This window comes from Boleophthalmus pectinirostris, unplaced genomic scaffold, assembly GCF_026225935.1.
Source record: "Boleophthalmus pectinirostris isolate CB_2022bp ecotype Guang Dong unplaced genomic scaffold, ASM2622593v1 HiC_scaffold_22, whole genome shotgun sequence".
Classification (NCBI taxonomy): domain Eukaryota; kingdom Metazoa; phylum Chordata; class Actinopteri; order Gobiiformes; family Gobiidae; genus Boleophthalmus; species Boleophthalmus pectinirostris.
This window is the reverse complement of record NW_026571190.1, coordinates 14,725,253-14,744,648: the sequence shown is the minus strand read 5'-3', so window position 1 is coordinate 14,744,648 and position 19,396 is coordinate 14,725,253. Positions and strand designations below refer to the sequence as shown.

Sequence of the window (19,396 nt, the reverse complement as noted above, 5' to 3'; positions counted from 1 at the left end):
CACAGTAGCAAGCAGAACATTCGATTTATAAAGTTTTTGGTTGAATATAGCCCCATAGCAAGTAAGTACATAGAAGTGTGTAGGGATAGGGGGTAGGTGAGAATAGACATTTTCTGAGTACTCAAGCTTCGAATGCAGGATCACTTTAAATGACATATCTCGTATAAGTAAAGCATTAATAAGCTATGGGCACAAACAACTATCCAAGTGAACCGCTAAATCACTAACCACTCCATGCACTGTAGAGCTGCTCAGTGTTACAGCTGAAGTCTTGCAATCAATAACGTGGGTGGCCTGGATTGAAACAACAAACTCGCTTCATGCTAAACACTCTGCCACAAGGTCCAGCCCTTATTTGGGGATATTTGATAGAATAAAAGATATGCATAAGCCAGTCCAACAAAGTCTGCGGTTTAACAAAGCTGAAAGTAAACATGTAATATATAGTCCTTTTGTTCGTCAGTTTGTGAATGCTTGTCTTGTCTTCCTTAATGAGATGATTTAACATTTCATTGTTTTCTGTTTATACAACAAAGCATGAGCCTGTGTCTTTAAATAATGACATACAGCCACTGTTTATGGGCATCCTACGCAACGGCATAACTGAAGAACAACTTAATGTCCGCATTTAATCTATTCCAGTGTTTCAGCTTCCTGTTATGCAACATTTTGAAGATGTTTCTTTTTTTTTTTCCAGTTCATAAGATAGAATATTTATTTATTTATTTTTTGTCAATGTGTAAAATGTAGCCCTTATCACTTAGTCCTTTCTACCACTTTGCTATATCACTGTAGTGGACCAAACAGAAAGGCAAAGACAAGATATAAAAATAAGTTTAAATTTAATAAAGTCAGAAAATATATAATTTAACAAAGGCTCAAATTAGGCAAATTATTAACAAAAAAATGCCAGGCCCAACTGGGGTAACTCAAAATCAAACTGAACGGAACAAAACTAACCCAACCAGACAAAGGAACAGGGGTGTTTAAACACTTGAGAACCAACTAAAACTGAACACAAGAGGGAGGAATTACACACAAAAAATAACTAAACTACTAACTTAATCAAAGTAACAAAAGGCAAATAATTATAATACAGAAAATAATAAATGATAATGAAGTGACCTCAACACAAACTAAACAAACTAACTTCATAAAACTAATTAAATAGTGCTCCCCCCTTCTTGTTGAGTCATGATGGTCTCTCCCCAAGGGTCCTCCAGCCAGTGTTAAAAAAAAAAAAGAACAAGTGTAAATAAATCAGACTTATATTAACTAAAATGGGTGCACTCAAATTAGAATATAAGTCTAAATAAAAGGAATTAAATTATGTGCAATGTAATTAATTAATGTTGTTGTTTCCCATGATTCATAGCAAACAATGTTCTTGATAAGATGAAAGTGAATGAGCCTGTCAGTAGCTTCTCTATTAGTTATTACCAAACATAAGGCTTTGTAAAATCCATGTTAGTTCTTTCTTCTTTAAATATGTAGGTCTGCACCGAACAAAATAAAGCCCATTTACCTCAACCAGAAGAAATAAAAAGCAGATCCAGGCCATGGCAACGGTCCTAACTTTTATCATTCTGAAAACCTTGGATAACCAAAAACACAGCATATTTGACACTGGCGGTCACTGTTTGCCAATTAAAATGATCAAAAATAATAATAATAAAATTAAAATGTATTGGTCTCTGAGGCAAGGACAGAGGACAATGACAGGTAATAAAGCTGTCTGGTTACTTTCACTTTCCATGGACACAACCCTTTAGAGGTGACTCCATCAGCAACACACCCACAATAAAACCTCATTCTCATATTTATGTTTGAAATGTGAAACTTTGCCTCATTTTGTCATCTGCAGGTTGAGGACACAGTTGACAGAATTAAATATTAAACTTCACTTTTATGTTGGTGTTTTTCAAAGGAGCTACGATGAACAACAAGTCTTTGAACTACGCACATTCATATTCCTCCCACAAAGTGTTGTTGAAGTCACAGTACACAGAGACATCATTGTGTCTGAAGACCTTCTCCAGTGGGACAAACAGGGGATAAGTTAGGTTCATGTGACATTGTAACTTTCAAAACCATGCCCATATTTCAGAATTAAATGGTGAAGTTGTGCTGTTAAAATGACAAATGCATAGAATTTTTTTTTTTTTTTTTTTTATGTATGGATAATATGGTTAAAGATGCACAATGTAGTCTTTCTAGGTGACACCCCCAGGCAAAGTTACTGGTTAGATCTGTGGAAATGTGTATTGAAAAGATGCAAGATATAAAAGTTTAAGATTCAGATTTGGAGGAGTTGATTTTCCTCCCAGCTGCTTCACACTCGGCTGCCAACTGCCCCAGTGCATGTTGCAAGTCTTGGTTTGATGAAGCCATTAGGATGATATTATCAACAATCAGCAGAGATGAGATCCTGTGGTCCCCAAACCAGACCCCCTCTGGCCCCTGACTGCCCTAGAAATCCTGGTTATAAAAACAATGAACAGAACAACAGTGACAAAGGGCAGCCCTGGCGGAGTCCAACATGCTCTGAGAACAGGTCTGACTTACTGTCGGTAATGCAAGCACAGCTCCTGCTCCAATTATACAGGGACCGCACAGCCCTTAGCAAAGGGCCCCAGGCCCCGTACTCCTGGAGCACCCCCCACAGGACACCATGAGGGACATGGTCGAAAGCCTTCAACAGATCCACAAAATACATGTGGACTGGTTGGGCAAACTCCCATGAAAACTCAAGCACCCGGTGGAGAGTGGAGAGCTGATCCACTGTTCCTCCACTGGGTTGAAAACCATACTGCTCTTCTGAATCTGAGGTTCAACTATCAGTCAGATTCTCCTGAAATAGACCTAATAGGGGAGGCTGAGGGGATGACTGGGCGGTTGCCGGGGTAGGGTGTCTTGATGTAGCCTGATTCATCAGCTGCTTTCACTCTGTGGAAACCGTCTGACCTTTCAGTGTTAGAATTCGTTCGCTCAACGGTAGGCGGGTACTTTTTTATTTAACCAATCGCTGCTATTTGGTCGTGACGTATGTAATGCATCGCTAATGGGGCTAACTGGTATATTAAGTTTTTTCCAAGAAGGGCAGTAATGTCTTTCCCCCTGATAAAATTCACCAAACATTCTCTTTGTTCCAGCATTAAATCCTTGATCTCAGGAATCGTTGCCAACACAGAATATATGGCTCTTCGCTGATTGGCTGGTGCCCAAACTCACACTTCTGGGGTTTTTGCAAAACCGTCTAGGCAAGGCAAGGCAAGTTTATTTGTATAGCACAATTTGTACACAAAGTAATTCAAAGTGCTTTACAGAATAAGAAATACATTAAAATCATAATAAAAACAAATCAAAACATAAATAATCATGAAGATTAAAATTAAAAAAGAGAGACATAAATTGGAGAGAAGAGTGCGGAATGAAAACCTTTCAGTTATATGCACAGTTAAACAGAAATGTTTTGAGCCTGGATTTAAACAGCGTCACAGAAGAGTCTGTCTCACATGTTCAGACTGTTCCAGGTTTTAGCTGCATGAACCTGAAACGCTGACTCCCCTTGTTTAGTTCTGACTCTGGGCACCAGCAGGAGGCCGGTCCCTGAGCTCCTCAGAGTGCGAGATGGTTCATATGACACTAACATGTCACAGATGTACTTTGGTGCTCGGCCATGGAGAGACTTGTACACAAGCAGAGCTGCTTTAAAGTCTATTCTCTGAGGCACAGGAAGCCAGTGCAGAGACCTGAGCACAGGACTTATGTGCTCGTACTTCCTAGTTCGAGTAAGGACCCGAGCTGCAGCGTTCTGGATGTTCTGCAGCGTCTCACAGCTCGTTTGGAGAGACCAGTGAGCAGACCATTACAGTAGTCTAACCTACTGGAGACAAACGCATGGATAAGTTTCTCCAAGTCTGATTTAGACAGTAAACCTTTGATTTTTGCTATGTTTTTTAGATGGTAAAAGGCTGCAGATGTTATTGATTTGATGTGGCTGTTAAAGTTCAAGTCTGAGTCCATTATTACCCCTAGATTTCTTGCCTGATTTTAAGGTTTTAGAGAGAGAGACTGGAGGTGACTGCTGACACTGTCCCTTTGTTTCTGTGGACCAAACACTATGACTTCAGTCTTGTCAGAGTTTAGCTGGAGAAAGTTGTTTTGCATCCACACACTGATCTGTTGGATGCAGTGACCAAGTGACTCCACTGGTCCATAGTCTCCTGCTGCCAGAGAGACGTAGATCTGAGTGTCATCTGCATAATTGTGGTAGGACACATTATTGCTGCTTATTAACTGGCCTAATGGCAGCATGTAGAGATTGAACAACAGGGGGCCCAGGATTGACCCCTGAGGCACCCCACAGGTCAGGGCCATGTGATCTGAGACACAGTTTCCAATTTCAACAAAATACTTCCTGTCTTCTAGATAGGACTTAAACCAGTTTAGTACAGTACCAGAGATGCCCACCCAGTCCTCTAGTCTCTGTAAGAGGATCCCATGATCGACAGTGTCAAAAGCAGCACTCAGATCTAACAGGATCAAGACTGAGACTTTGCCTGCATCAGTGTTCAGGCGGATGTCATTTGTCACCTTGATAAGAGCAGTCTCAGTGCTGTGGTGGGCTCTAAAACCTGACTGGAAAACATCAAAGGAGTTGTTCATTTGGAGAAAGTTCGTAAGCTGTTGGTAAACAGCTTTTTCAAGGACTTTGCCAAAAAATGGCAGATTTGAGATGGGTCGGAAATTGTTCAGTACTGTGGCATCAAGACTGCTCTTCTTTAGGAGAGGCTTAATGACCGCAGTTTTCAACACATTTGGGAATGTTCCAGATTGAAGTGACATGTTAACTATGTGAGTGAGTGGTGAAAGTAAACTGTTGAGGACGGACTTTAGAAATCTAGTGGGTAACATGTCCAGGCAGCAAGTAGATGAACTCAGACTGGTAACGAAAACAGTTTTGTCAGTTACAGGTGCAAAGTGATTCAGCTCTAAGTGTCTCTGTGGCTGCATGCTTGTTATTTGTGTTGTGGAATTGATGGTCTAGTGTATTCCGATTCCTGACCTAATCGCTGGAGAGAAATTAAACTGAGCAGAGGCACTAGGTGGCGCCAGCCTGGCTAGTCTTGATGACCCAACCTACAGAAACATCTGGTTATGACAACAGATGAAGGACGCCAACTAGAAAAAAATTACATAGTGCTCCTTTAATATCTATAATTATTCCTATGAAACATCTGGCAGAGTAGTTTGTTAAAACTGTGGCATTATTTACACACACAGACACAATTGTTTGGACTTTAAGCCACAAGCTTAGCGAGTTCGTAGACCCGCTCGCTGATATTTGAGATATTTGATTTATAGCTAACACTGGCACTTCACTTTCTTTTCTGATATCTTTGCAAAGGTTACCCCAAAACAACTCAAGTTTTTGCGTCAAACTTGATTTCCGCGAAGCAAGACATAAGTGCAGCTGGACAGACCATTAAAAACATGTTTTATCTTACCCTGACAGTCTGAGGATAAAAGCTGATGTTTGATGAACTCTAACTCACGAGGCAGCGCTAAAAACAAATAACAATTCTGTTTGTTAATGTAGACTATTAGAAACCTTGATGGAAAACAAAACAATTAAATATCAAAATAAAGTAAGATTTATAATACCTACAAAAGATGAGCATGCTATAGCAACTTGGCTGAATATTATATTTTTCTCTGGGCATGCTAGAAACACTAAATAGGTTAAACTCAGTGAATGAATGATTTAATAAATAAACTGTTGAAATAGGGGGAAAAAAGTGGTATAGTAACTTGGTGGATCATTGTATTCTCTGAGCATGACATACAATTGAATCAGTTGAATAAAGAAATATATTAAATAAATTAAACACATTAAATAAATCACTGTGCTTGCATTTACTACACTGAATCTCCCTGTCACTCACTGTCCAAAATACCATGTTTCCATCTGTCTGGACTCATTTGTAGCAGGCTGTGTTTTGAATGGCACTCTCGGTCCATCTCCTGTAATGATCAGCTCTCATCCCAAACCTGCAGCAGAGGCTCTGGATCAGCCCCTAATGTGTTTGAGAGCCCCCCTCCTGCTCTGGGCCTCTCAGTGCAGCGTGATATGAAAATGGCGGTAATTGAGACGTTGATGTGGTTTTGTGGATGACCCCTGGACCGTTACAACATTCTGTTTATTTGCTCGGCCACTTTTTTCCATCTCCCTCAACACACCTCTCGAACTGAATGTATACATTTTGGGGTTTTTTTGCCACACTAAAATGACATAGAAATTCATAAAGTGAATCCATAACAATGCAGAGTTCAGAGGTCAAATAATGATTATGAATATCCCCACCAAAACTATAATTACCTTTAAAACACTACATATATTATACAGTATCCATTCATAACAACATACTAACATAACAAAATGGAACAACACGTATAACTTGTAACTTGATTGTGTACACTTGATGTACAACTTCAACAACTACTACAACTCTCTCTCTTTTTAATTTTATGATGATTGTTTATGTTTTGATTAGAGCCCAACCAATATGGATTTATTTTTAATTTTTTATTTTGCAGCTGATATGATACCGATAAAATGGAAGTTAGAGCTGCCAATATAATCTCCAATACATTTAGTGATGTAAAAATTCACTGTAAATGTTGAATTGTTTAAAAAACTTAGGTTTGGCTCTAGTGGATTTTAAATTTGGTTTATTTAGGCAAAATGTATTGTTATTCTGCCTCTTTGCATAATATTTACAGACAGTAGAATGGCCTAATGACATCTCTTCATGACATTCTAGCTAGTAGTAAAGAAAGTAAACTACCGCTATTAACCTTTAGCGGTAAATGTGTGCGCAACGCGGTAATTAATTATATGCATAAATGTTGATCATTCACACCTCTATTCACAGCTCATTTACATATCCATGGAGCTCCAGTAACATATATATGGCCAATATAGTCACTTTACAATAGGCCAATAGAAGAGGAATCAGCCTGTTTATGTGCGGGAGCTACAGCAGCTAATCACTAACCAATGTGCAAGAACCAAAACTAACTTCAAAACAGACACATTTCCAACATTCACCGCTCACACAGGCTCCTCTCAGATCACAAGTCTGCATGAATAAACGTCCTTTTAATCCAGACTCAAACCGATAAAAAGAATATAATCTCAGTGTTGCACGTGGATCTATAGCTGCATGTATAAATAAGCACATGAGAGTGACGTGACCCTGGGTGTGTGTTCAGGGACAGTAGGGCCACAGACACAGACAAATTACACCGCAGAGCCACATATTAGGTCATTTATCTGTCTGTAAATTGGATTAAATGAACATAATATAGAGAGTCTAAGCTTTATAACCAGGTATAACATGTCCAAGTGAAATATCAGCCCATATCGGCAAGATTTAGGCCGATAGCCAATATGTCTCCAAGTGCCCAAATCAGCTGATAATATCAGCCAATCAATATATCGGTCGGGCCCCAGTTTTGATGTGTTTGTATTGTGATTTTAATGTATTTCTTATTCCGTAAAGCACTTACTTGAATTACTCTGTGTATGAATTTTGCTATACAAATAAACTTGCCTTGCCTACAACTACTATTACTATTACTAGTATTTGGATACGTACTATTACTGTGGTCATCCTCATACTGCTTCCTTTCTCCTCTACTCTACATACTTCCCTTTCTCTAACCTCGCTTTCACTCTTTCTCTTTATTTCTGTCTGCAAACTACTAGTACTACTACCACAACCACAACTACCGCTGTTAAGATTTCTGCTACTACCACGAGCCTGTAAGCTTTCAAGACCTCTCTCTCAGCTTCTCTCACTAGTTATTTATTTCTCTCCCTCTCTCTCTCGCCCTCCTTCCTCCCTCTCTCCCATGCTCTCTCTTTCTGTCCCTCCGTCCCCCTCTCCCTCACCTTCTCTCCGCAGACTCCCACATTCGGTTGATTTACTTCCACAGTGAGTGAGTGCAGAGAGGGGCCCCCGTGTGCCCCAGCAGCGGGTCACATGGTGCAGCGCCGCGGGTGACAGTGTGACTGACGAGCCCTGGGCCTCCTCCTCCTCCAAAACTCACCTCGACAAAAAACTTCACCTGCTTCTGTCTGTGCGTGCGAGAGGAGAGAGCGAGAGAGAGGGTCGGGGAGATGGAGTGAAAGAGAGAGGGAGGAGGCATAGAAAGATACAAGGATAGAGGGCAAGAAGATCCAACGCAATGGGAGGGACTCGGATCAGTGCGTGGGTAAAAATATTTGAAACATGGAGCTGTGTTGTAAACTGTCCCTGAATAAACCTCACCAGAGAGATTCAGAAAGTTGTACTGAATGTAGAGGTCAGTCAGTATTAACAAACATGTAGCTGTGATTTTCGTCAATTTCGATTTTATGTAAAATTAATTGCACCACATTGCTCTATTCTGCATGAAAGAACATTCTGTAATAAGCATTCATTTTGCGCAGAACCTCCTCACAGCTTGAACCCATTACTGGACTTTATTCAAACAAATGTCCATGCCTGTCCTACACTGTCCACCGTAAATTATAGCGTATCGTACAAAACAAAACAGCAGGCATAAGGAACAGTTTAAAATGGTCAGTTTAGCTATATAAACTTTGCAATATGTCATTTTGTGGGTGGATGATGCACCACCTGCTTGTCTCCAGGGAGATGTTAATGGATTGCCTGGAATGTTCCACATTATGTCATTACACTATCCATTTGATATTACGTTAATAAACATGCATTTTTATTGTGTAGGCTTAGCATCATTAGATTACACAAAATGGACTCTTGTGAGCTTTTAGCCATGTCTTTTGCTGCTTATTTAGAGTTTATTATTACCATTTATACTTTTTTTACTCTTTGTTATTATAATATATTGTGATGTGTGAGCTACTGTGTTCAAGTCATTTCTCTTGTGGATCAATAAAGGTTGTCTAAGTCTAAATTAGAATGATGTTACCTCCTCAAAAACATGCCTGGAGTCGTGTTGAGAGAGAGGTCTTGTTGAGTTGAGTTCATTATTAATCTGTCTATATCTCCAAAGCTCATAATGCCCTGTTCCACCTTGTGATGTCAAAGCAGTTTTTAAGTTAACAGCTACCTATTACCTTTTGTTCATTAGATACTAGCGCCAGGGCTCAAAGTAACCAAATGATTCATGTGAAGGAGTATGGACTTTAAAAACAAAGTGAAACACTTCCTGTATTAAAGGGACAGGAATTTTGGACATAGGAATTAATTTCCTATTGAGCCAGAGTGTTGAAGGCGTGTGGAGACACCTTTTTAAATATTCCATCCAGACCTTGTATTTACAGAGGTCGCTAGTGCTAGGCTAGCAAATGTCAATAGCCATAGTTAGCCTTCCACTAAAAACAATCTTACCCACTCCACAAAACACCAGAAACAAATCTATTATTACTCCAGACTATCAATGTAAATGTCTGTGTTGATAGAATAATGTTTGAAATAAAACTAAACTTCCATCGCATAAGTCATCACATCTTGAGGGACTATTTTCTCAGCAGCAGTGGAATTTTACTTTGCCGGTAAGATAGGTACTAGGTGATATTAGTCCACCGCTGCCAAGCTTTCTGTTGGAGAGTACAACTCACTGCTGCTCAGACATAAATCCTTCAAATGCAAGGTTGGTTTTACTTCTAAAAGGATTCTATCGACACAGACATTCACATCGACAGCCTGGCGTAAAAACAAATTTGTTTTGGGTGTTTTGTGGAGTGGGTAAGACTGTTTTTAGTGGCAGGCTATCTACGGCCATTGACATGTGCTAGCCTAGCACCAGCGACCTCTGCAAATACAAGGACTGGATGGAATATTTAAAAGGTGTCTTCACATGTCTCCAACACTCTGGCTTACTAGAAAATGAGGTTCTATGTCCAAAATGTCAGACTGTCCCTTTAAGGTACCAAGGTGGAACAGAGTGTTTTCTGTTTGAGAGAAGAACTCACTCTAAATCTGCAGGGATTGTGTGTTAAACGTGTGAACGAAACAAGATTATAACATAGATCACAAAATAGAGCAATATGGGCCCTTTAATGTGTGTGTAACATAGGAAGAGCAACATCATCTCCATGGAGACAAGCACGTGGCGGACTATCGACCAGAAAAGTTACATATTGCACCTTTCAATCAAATGCTCCACTATAGCGACTTGTGTTCAGTGTTCATAAGCTCAGTCCCAGTGTGATATTGTGAATACAGAGGCACTTTGGTGAAGCAGACAGTGTCCCCATGCACCGTTCCAAGTCTCCATGGAACAGCAGTGGAAGTAAATGTTAAACTGTTCAAATGTATTCTCCCACTTTATTGTCACATTACAGACACAAGCTGCTGTTATTGCTTCACTGTTGAGTTATGGTGGAGCAGCTGATGAAAGTTTGTCAAACACGGAGACAAGGTGAAATTAAGGGTGTCATTTGGTGTGCAGTGGCCGGAAAATCACTCTATTTGGTGAACAATATTTTCAGACAGTTTCAAGACAAGCATAAATATGACGAGAATATTAGAGTTAGAGTTAATAAACCTGTTGAATTATTCAAATTATGAGGTAGAGAATGAAGGGAGAGGCCTAAAAAAGTTTGTGAAAGATAAAATGTTGGTCTGTGTGTCGAAAAAGCTAAAGCCAGAAGGGATTATGAATAAAATAATGTTTTGGGGGTTTTTTTCTGTCCATTGATTAAATAGTACACAAACATATTCACATGTCTAGTCTTTGTTACTAAAATGCAGCCATCTTATGCGCACTACGTAAATTCTATGATTGAAAATTCACCGCCTGCTTGTCTCATGAAAATGTTACTGTTTTGCCCAGAAAGTTCTAGCCCGATTCATCAGCTGGTTTCACTTCGTAGAAAATGACCTCACTGTGTTAGAATTCGTTCGCTCGACGGTAGGCGGGTACTTTTTTTTATTTAACCAATCGCTGCTATTTGGTCATGACATGATATGTAATGCACTGCCCACTGCTAACTGGTTTATTAAGTTTTTTCCAAATCCCGTAGGAAGAAGGGCAATAACGTCTTTCCCCTTCATAAGATTCACCGAACATTTTCTTTGTTCCAGCTTTAAATCCTCGAATCTCAGGAATCGTTGACAACACAGAATTTGTGGCTCTTTGCTGATTGACTGGTGCCCGAACTCGCACTCCCGGGGTTTTTGTGAACCGTCTAGTGTATTCTGATTCCTGACCGAGTTGCTGGAGAGAAATGAGGCACTAGGTGGCGCCAGCCTGGCTAAGAAAGTTCTACAATATGGTATTAAACCTATCTTGCATTGAACATATCTTGTATTCATTCCATTTCATCTGTTTTTATTGCTAAAAATAATACCTTGATTAAAGACATTTTTATTGTGTGTGGACTGACCTCTCCACAGATCTGACCTGTAACTTCTTGGTGGCATCACTTGCTTGTCGAATGAATTCTATGATTGTGGAATATTACAGGCAAAGCAATGACTCCTACATGTAAACAAGTAGTTGACTGACCTTCAGCCAATAAAGTTACATAGTGTACCTTTAAAGTTCATATATTACGCAAAATTTACTCTTTTACTCTTTTAGAATCGTCTTCATTCACACATTTGAATAAGCATTTATTATTAGTTAACACCTTTCATGCTGACATTATTCAAATAATTCTAATGAAGGTGTATGGAGTTTAAAAACACAGAAGAGCACTTCCTGTACTACAACATGTCATCACAAGCTGGAGTGTTTTCTGTTTGAGAAAGGTTATGTTTTTGGTGAGGAAACATTACAAAATAGACCAGAAAATAGCGTAATACGGGTCCTTTAAATCTCCAAGCTGAACGGAGATATAAGGCCAAAAAAAGTCATATAGTAGATTTGTATTCAGTACTACTTTAAACAAGACAAATATGTACAACTTAAACTTGCAGCCGGCCCTGACAGAGCACTCATGGAGAGGAAAGCACTCATTAGCTTGTGTTTTTGTGTGAGAAAACATTTTTAACAAGCTCCAGGTTGTCCGCAGGTCCTCTCCGGCGCTCCTCTGTTCGTAAATGTCTGACTCTTCTCTGCCAGATACTTTTGGACTGCTTTTTGTGATTTCCTGTTGACCTCTCTCCAAAACACATTCATCCCAGAAGCTTATCACGGTGCCAAACCTAATCTAGTGGCTGAAGATAGATAGTGTAACTTTGGCAAAAAGACCAAGGACAGGCATATCCCCCATGGTCTAATGAGTCACTTTCTTAAAATCAATTGCAATTAGTCACAACCTGAATTTCACAAAGCACTGACGTATTTCAAGTTACTTTGTTGAGAGTTTTTGGTCCTTTTTAAAGGTCTTATATTAGGCAAAATTGACCCTTGTGAGATTTAAGTCACCTTAGAATGTTGTACCTCATCAAAAACATAGCTGAAGTTGGTGTTTTGTTTCATTCACACATTTTTGAGTTACCCTTTATTATTAGTTTGTCTGTATCTCCAAAGCTTTTGTTCAGTAATGATTGGAAATGATAGGGCTATGAGAATGAAACAAAACAAAACTCTAGGTATATTTTAGAAAACAGAGAAAAACAACAAAGATTAGAAAACAGCGTAATATGGGCCCTTTTAGTTTAAATTCTACCTTCATTGAGATCTTGATCGCTATGTTATACTAATTCTTCAGTTCAGATCAGTTGAAGTAGCCAAGTCATTTGAGCTAGTAGGAGAATCTATCTTTGATGCCAGCATTGCACACTGCTGCTGTGTCCTTGGGCTAGACACTTTAAACTCTCTGATTCTATAAATATGTCCTGAGAGCTATATTAAAAGACTACACTGTGTAACTTTTCAAGTGGAATGTACGCCACCTGCTTGTCTCATGAGATACTATGATTTCTTTGCCTAGAATTTTACGTATGTTACATGCAGTATTAAAGTTATCTGTCTCCATGGAGACAAACGGTTGATGCATCAGGCAAAGTTACAGGTAAAATTGTGGAAAGGCGACTCTGCTCATTGTAAGAATGTATGTTTTTGAAGGTATTTTTGAGTAAAAGGGAGAGCCATAATTTAATAATAGCTATAGTACGTTGCTTTATTTCTGAACTTTATAGGCAAAGCAATAAAACCCTAACCTGTTTCATCAGCCGGTTTCACTTTGTGGAAACAGTCTGACCTCACAGCATTAGGATTCATTCGTTCGATGGTAGGCGGGTACTTTTTTTATTTAACCAATTGCTGCCATTTGGTTCTGATGTATGTAATGTGCCAAATCTCATAGGAAGATGGGCAATAACGTCTTTCTCCTTGATAAAATTAACCAAATATTCTCTTTGTTCTGGCTTTAAACCCTCGATATTTGGAATCGTTGCCAACACAGAATGTATGGCTTCGTCTTACATCCATCTTGACCGCTTTGTTTATTGTTGTGCTGTACCACAAAAGGGACCCAGACAGGCACTTGAGTTTGACATCATGGATTCACAGTTCTTTGCTGATTGGCCAGTGGGCGGTCTACAACTTCCAGTTCTTGCAAACCATCTAGTGTATTCCGATTTCTGACCTAGTCGCTGGAGAGAAATGAAACTGAGTGGAGGCATTAGGTGGCGCCAGCCTGGCTAATAAAACCCACCTATACATAGTGTACCTTTAACTTAATTTAACAAAAAAAAAAATGCTAATACATTAACCTCTATTTCAAACTAGTATGCATTTAAACACTAAAATGTATCCATCATGCACTATTATGTTCAGTACAGGAATAATACCTTCAGCTACAACAGCAACCAAAATACATTTCAGTGTTTATCTGCAGTCTCCATGGCGACGTCCCTCCGACCTTGCCTTTTTTGCAGTGTTTTGCCCAATGTCATTTCTCTCAAAGTGATCTGCAGTCTTCATAAGGAATACCTGTGGGGTTCCTCACCTCAATCCTCCCTCAATAACTACTCCAGACGCCTTGTTCCCAACTGTACATCACGTTTAATTTGAGGCCCGTCACCTCGAGCAACCTGCGGGGTTAGCCAATCAGAGGGGGCCATTTGGATCATGTGGGCGGTCAGGGTTCTTTAATTAAATGACACTGCTTTTTGTCTTCATTATTTCAGAAATAATTGGTCATGAGAACTTGGCCCTAGCTTATTAAAGTGTTGTAAAGAGAGAGGTGACAATCTGGAGTGAATTGAGACAGATCATAAGAGGTCATTAGAGGCAAAGTTACAAAACATCAAAGACATACAATCAGTAATAATAAGCAGAAGTAATAATAAGGCAGGTTACTGAATGATACACTGCAAAAAAACAACAAGAAAATACTGAATTGGCCATAGACCTGCATTTGTATATAACCAACTGGAGACATCACTGAGTGGTTTCTATTATTACAGTACTTTTCTACCTCCATTTGGACATTCAAATCAGTTTACATCAAGGAGCATTCACTCACATCTTCATAATACTGAAAATGTATCCAATCTGTACTGTCTTAAAAATGTGAAAAACAGAACTAGCTCATTTGAAATAGTTTGCAGAGTTATTTCTCACTTAACTTATGCGGTCCATGACCAGTGCAGAGTTATGCCATGACTGTACAGCTAACAACAGCTAACATGCTAACACACACTTCCTGATTACTGGACAGTAAAATGTTTTCTATTTAGAGGCAGACACCACACATCAGACTTATTCTGACCTCAGGAGTTGCTTATACAATATATCTGTATGTAGGAAGACCATAGACTGTATATATAAGTTGATCGAGGGAGTGTGACATCGCTCATAGTGTTCAGCTCCAGTCAAATGAAGCTTGTCGAGGCTGGCAGTTATAGCAGCAAATTTGGAGCCGTGCATGCAGAGGGGCGACTGTTTCTCCATAAAAAAGTAAATTGGAGCCACAGTCGATGGAGCCAGAAGTGTGCTCATAATCACTTCCTAATAGTAACAATACGGGTAGCAGATTAGCTATGTGGATTTATAAATACAGTCTATGGGAAAGACAAATTTGGCTCAAATAAAATGGTAAATGGTCACATTTTTATATTATGCTTTTCCACCTTCAAGGCACTCAAAGCGCTTTACAACAAGGAACCACTCACCCACTCACACACATTCACACACCAGTGTGCACAGACACTAGCGGCAAGGTATGTTAAGTGTCTTGCCTAGGGACACAACAACAGCATTCATCTGTGGGAGCTGGAATCACACCACCAACCTGTGGGTCAGTGGATCTGACCGCCCAACCAGTGATGTTTACGCTACCGGTCAAAAGTTTTATCACATCCTAATTGTTCCAGTTATTTATTGCAATTCAAGTCGTGCAAGTCCAATGAAGAGCTTGCAATGGTACAAAGGTAAGAACCGAACAGACAGAAGAAGACAAAAGATAAAAGATAACAAAACACAAGTCCAAGCTCTGCCAAAATTACTTCAGGAAAAAAGAACAAGATTGTGAGCTTGAAAACATAAAGTGACCAGCACAAAAACCCATTGATTGATTTTGGGATGAACTGGACAGAAGAGTGAAAGCCAAGCAACCTACAAGTGCCACACATTTATGGGAACTTCTGCAAGAGACTTGGGAAGAACTTTCTGAAGAATATTTGATGTCTATTGCAAAAAGAATGTTACGAGTGTATTCCGCTGTTATATCTGCCAAAGATGGACACTTTGATGAATCAAAAGTTTAGAATACGTTTTGGTCAACAGTAAACAGTAAATAGAAAAAAACTGGAAAAAGTGTGGTGTTCTAAAACTTTTGATCAGTAGTTTATGTTGAGAGCAGGATTTGAACCACCAATTTAGGCTTAGTGGACAAACCCTTTAAGGAACTGAGTTACTGTTGCCCATAAATACTTGGTACAAAATTGGGTACAGACCCTTTAAGCACTAAACATGGCTCATTTGGCATAGTTATTATTAAATAATTGAAGTCATTGCTTAATACTGCAAGCATATCTGAGAGGAGATGTCTTCTGCGTTTGAACGACGTGGCGCTCCAGCTCTCAAAAAGAAAGTAGGAGGGACTTATATAACAGGCTTTATAAAACACCATTTCACATTTTCACTCTGTGCCAACTGAGGCCTTACCTTCCTCTTGTTGTTGGGGCTCACGTAGAGGTAGCTGAGGATGGTCTTGGCTCCCACTTTGTCATTGAGCTTCTGGTACGTGGCCCCGTAGTCAGTGGACCTGAAAGAACCACAGACACAGAGAGGCAAGCAGCATGAATCACCTCTGATAATTAAAACTCTCCAACCACGAGACAGACCAAAGGGGGTAAAAGGCCCATGACGCAACAGTTTAGGGGGCAATCTGGGATAGAGAGAGAGAGAAAAGAGAGGAGGAAGAAAGAGCAGAGTAGGTATAGGGAGAGCAAAGAAGAAGAGGGAGAGGGGAGGGGCTGAAAGAGAGGAGAGAGGGGAGCAGAGAGGGGGAGAGAACAAAGAAAGTAGAGGGAGAGCAAAGAAGAAAAGAGACAGAGAGAAGGAAAGAGGATAGAAAGGGGAAAGGGGAAGTGGGAAAGAGGAGAAAGGGAGAGAGAGCAAAGGCGTGGAGCGGTACAGAGGGAGAGAGAAGGGAGGAGCAGAGAAAAAGACAGAGGGAGGATGAGAGAAGAGGAGGAGGAGAGAGAGTTGGGAGGGCAGAGGTAGATAGGGGAAGAAGAGCGAGAGGGAGGTGAAAAGAGGGTGAAAAAGGAAAGAGATGGAAGGGTGGATAGGGAGAGAGAGGGGGAGAGAAGGGAGATAGAGAGGAGAGGAAGAGATAGAGAAGAGGAGGGGGAGAGAGAGGAGGGCTGGGCAGGACTCTGGGGCCGTGGCACTGCGGTCACTGTTCACTGCCTTCAGCTGCCGGGTTTATCAGACACAAACAACTCCAATGAATGTTAATTAAAACTGTGCTCATTAAGATGCAGCTTATTCGTTAGACTAATAAAGAATTAATGAAGACACAATGTAAGATTTATGGTTAAATTGCAGTTCTAAAATCATAAACGTTTTCAAAAATGATGGTTCTATTACATCCGATTGCACGTATGTTTATAATGACATTGGGAAACAGCAGTGCCTTTTGTTTTAGCGCAGAAGCAACAGGGCGAGGAGCACACCAGACCTACTTTTAGAAATGAGACAGGCTTGAATGTGAAATATGAAATTGGATTCGTCTGTTTAATGATTATTAGCCTCACTAGCTCACAATGTGACAGATTTTAATTATTGAGTAATTGACTTGAAATGGAAAGACTAGGGTGGAAGGAATAATGTAGTTGGTAGAAGAGTTATGCCATGACTGCACAGCTAAAAACAGCTAGCATGCTAACACGCACTTCTTGATTAGCAGACAATAAAATGTTTTCTAATTAGGTGCGGACACTACGAGCTGCTTCGACAATATATCTTATGGGGCAAGATAGGTTTTAATTCTTGAGTAATGGACTTTAAGTGGGAGAAATGATGTAGTTCCTGGTTAAAATTGAGCACGTGCATGATCCCAATGTTAATAAATATTTAAAAAAAAATATGAAAAAGAGACTTGATCTCCAAACCAGGACATTTGGACATCTGTCAGCAGATACACACAAACAACAATGGAATGAACAAAGGAGTAAACCCACACACTCTTAACACTTGTAGTTGCCAATAACTAATCCAACAGTCGATATATCACAATTTATTCACATGTGAGGGTCAAGTACACAGACACTGACTTTAGATGAACATGTTTATGTATCATTTCAGTATCTATGTGCTAACCAGTGTGAACATAGAAAAGAAACATCAAAACAAACACAGATGGGCAACTTCTCAGATTTTTATAATCCTGACTCAAAGCGATTGTCTGTAAAAGGAATAATAATCCAGTATGTTGACAGCATCAGTGCATGTGTTCTCTGTCTATGGCCACAGTCCTCTCTACAACGCACTGATAAAAAAAGACTTATTTTGTTGCTGGTGTGATCTGGGCTAAAGTTAACTTTTATTTTGTAAAAGAGTTCAGATCATTTAAAATGGCAGCTTCCTCCATCAGTGGTCAGAGCAGCAGAGTGCACTTTTGTAAACAGGACCATGTCTCTCTGCTGCATTCAGGTGCAGTACGGCATCACAGACACTATTCCACAGACAGATCTCTGTCTGTAAATTGGATTAAATTGTTGTATTCTAGAGAGTATAAGGTTTAAAGAGAGTTGTAGCCACATTTTGTCCGATACTTCTTCAAACAGCCTTATTGGCCAATAATATGAACCAACTAATTTATCGGTCAGGCCCTAGTGTCTAACCATTTATTAATCTTAACAAATCCTCTAAAAATTATATTTTTGATGACGATTTCAGAATGATGAAAACAAAATGCTGAAAAGCATGAATACAGGTCACACAATAATGTGAACAAAAGGTTTCAAATCATAGTTTTAACATTTAGCATCTCCTCACCTAACTACATATACTATATAGAAAAATAATGTTTTGATATTGCAGCCTAAAATAAACATTACGACATTAAATTAGCCCTGAGTTATCTACTGTTATTTCAAACTTTTTACTTCCAAATAACGGTGAAGTGTTTGTGTTGTGCCTTTGCTGCAGGGTGAGGACTTCATGGCCTGGCCGTGTCCTCACAGAGCTCTGTTCACATGTGTCCTGACCTCCACCTCACAGAAGCTTTTCGAGGCAAGTCCACAGCCAAGTCACACTCGTGCTCCTCCAACTATTGCAAAAGTGCACATCCCACAGGCAAAACACACTCAACTTCAGACAACACACTTGGACAATTGAAATCATATATAATCAGATAACCCAATACAGACAGAAACAGCAAAGTGAAGCAGAGTTGGACTGCTCTCAGAGGCTGGATTCGTCGAAGGGTGCTAAAGCTCACTCATTTACAAGAAAAAAGTCATGACCCCAGTTTTGAAAACCATCTGTAATTAGATTGGCTGACCCGCCCCTGCTGTATTCTAACATATCACCAAAGAGGTTATCTACATTCCTTGTATTTGATAGTGTGTCAGCTGTGGTCTGGCAGAAGAAGAGGACAGCTGAGGTTTAACAAAGGCTAAACCTTTGGATGGTAGCTTTAAGAGTTGAAAGAGAGTTCAAAGATTGGTTTTCACTCTTAAGAGTCAGTGAAGACCTCAGAGGTCCAAATACAGTCTCTGTCATTATAAATGTTTTAGCAGCTTTAGAGTCTCCTCAGTCTCAGAGGACACTGTACCTGTATCAGCCCCATCTATGCACTACATCAGATCCAAGCTACTCCAAGCTATATTAAGATATTTTGTGTGCCCAGTAATCACATCAAAATCTAAAGAAGTTAGGGCTTAGATCAAAACTATTTAAAGTCTGTGGTGCAATCTTTAGATAAATGTGCTGTTATTCACGAGCTAAT

At 39.7% G+C, this 19,396-nt stretch overlaps 1 protein-coding gene across 1 annotated transcript in view; it reads right to left on the bottom strand.

The window, feature by feature from the left end:
- The window catches only part of LOC110159892 (VPS10 domain-containing receptor SorCS1), a 473,381-nt gene that overhangs the window by 122,346 nt on the left and 331,639 nt on the right, over positions 1 to 19,396 (bottom strand). The window contains exon 6 of the mRNA XM_055158440.1: positions 16,102 to 16,201. Within this exon, the coding sequence (XP_055014415.1) occupies positions 16,102 to 16,201 (100 nt within the window). The remainder of the gene's footprint in view (positions 1 to 16,101; positions 16,202 to 19,396) is intronic.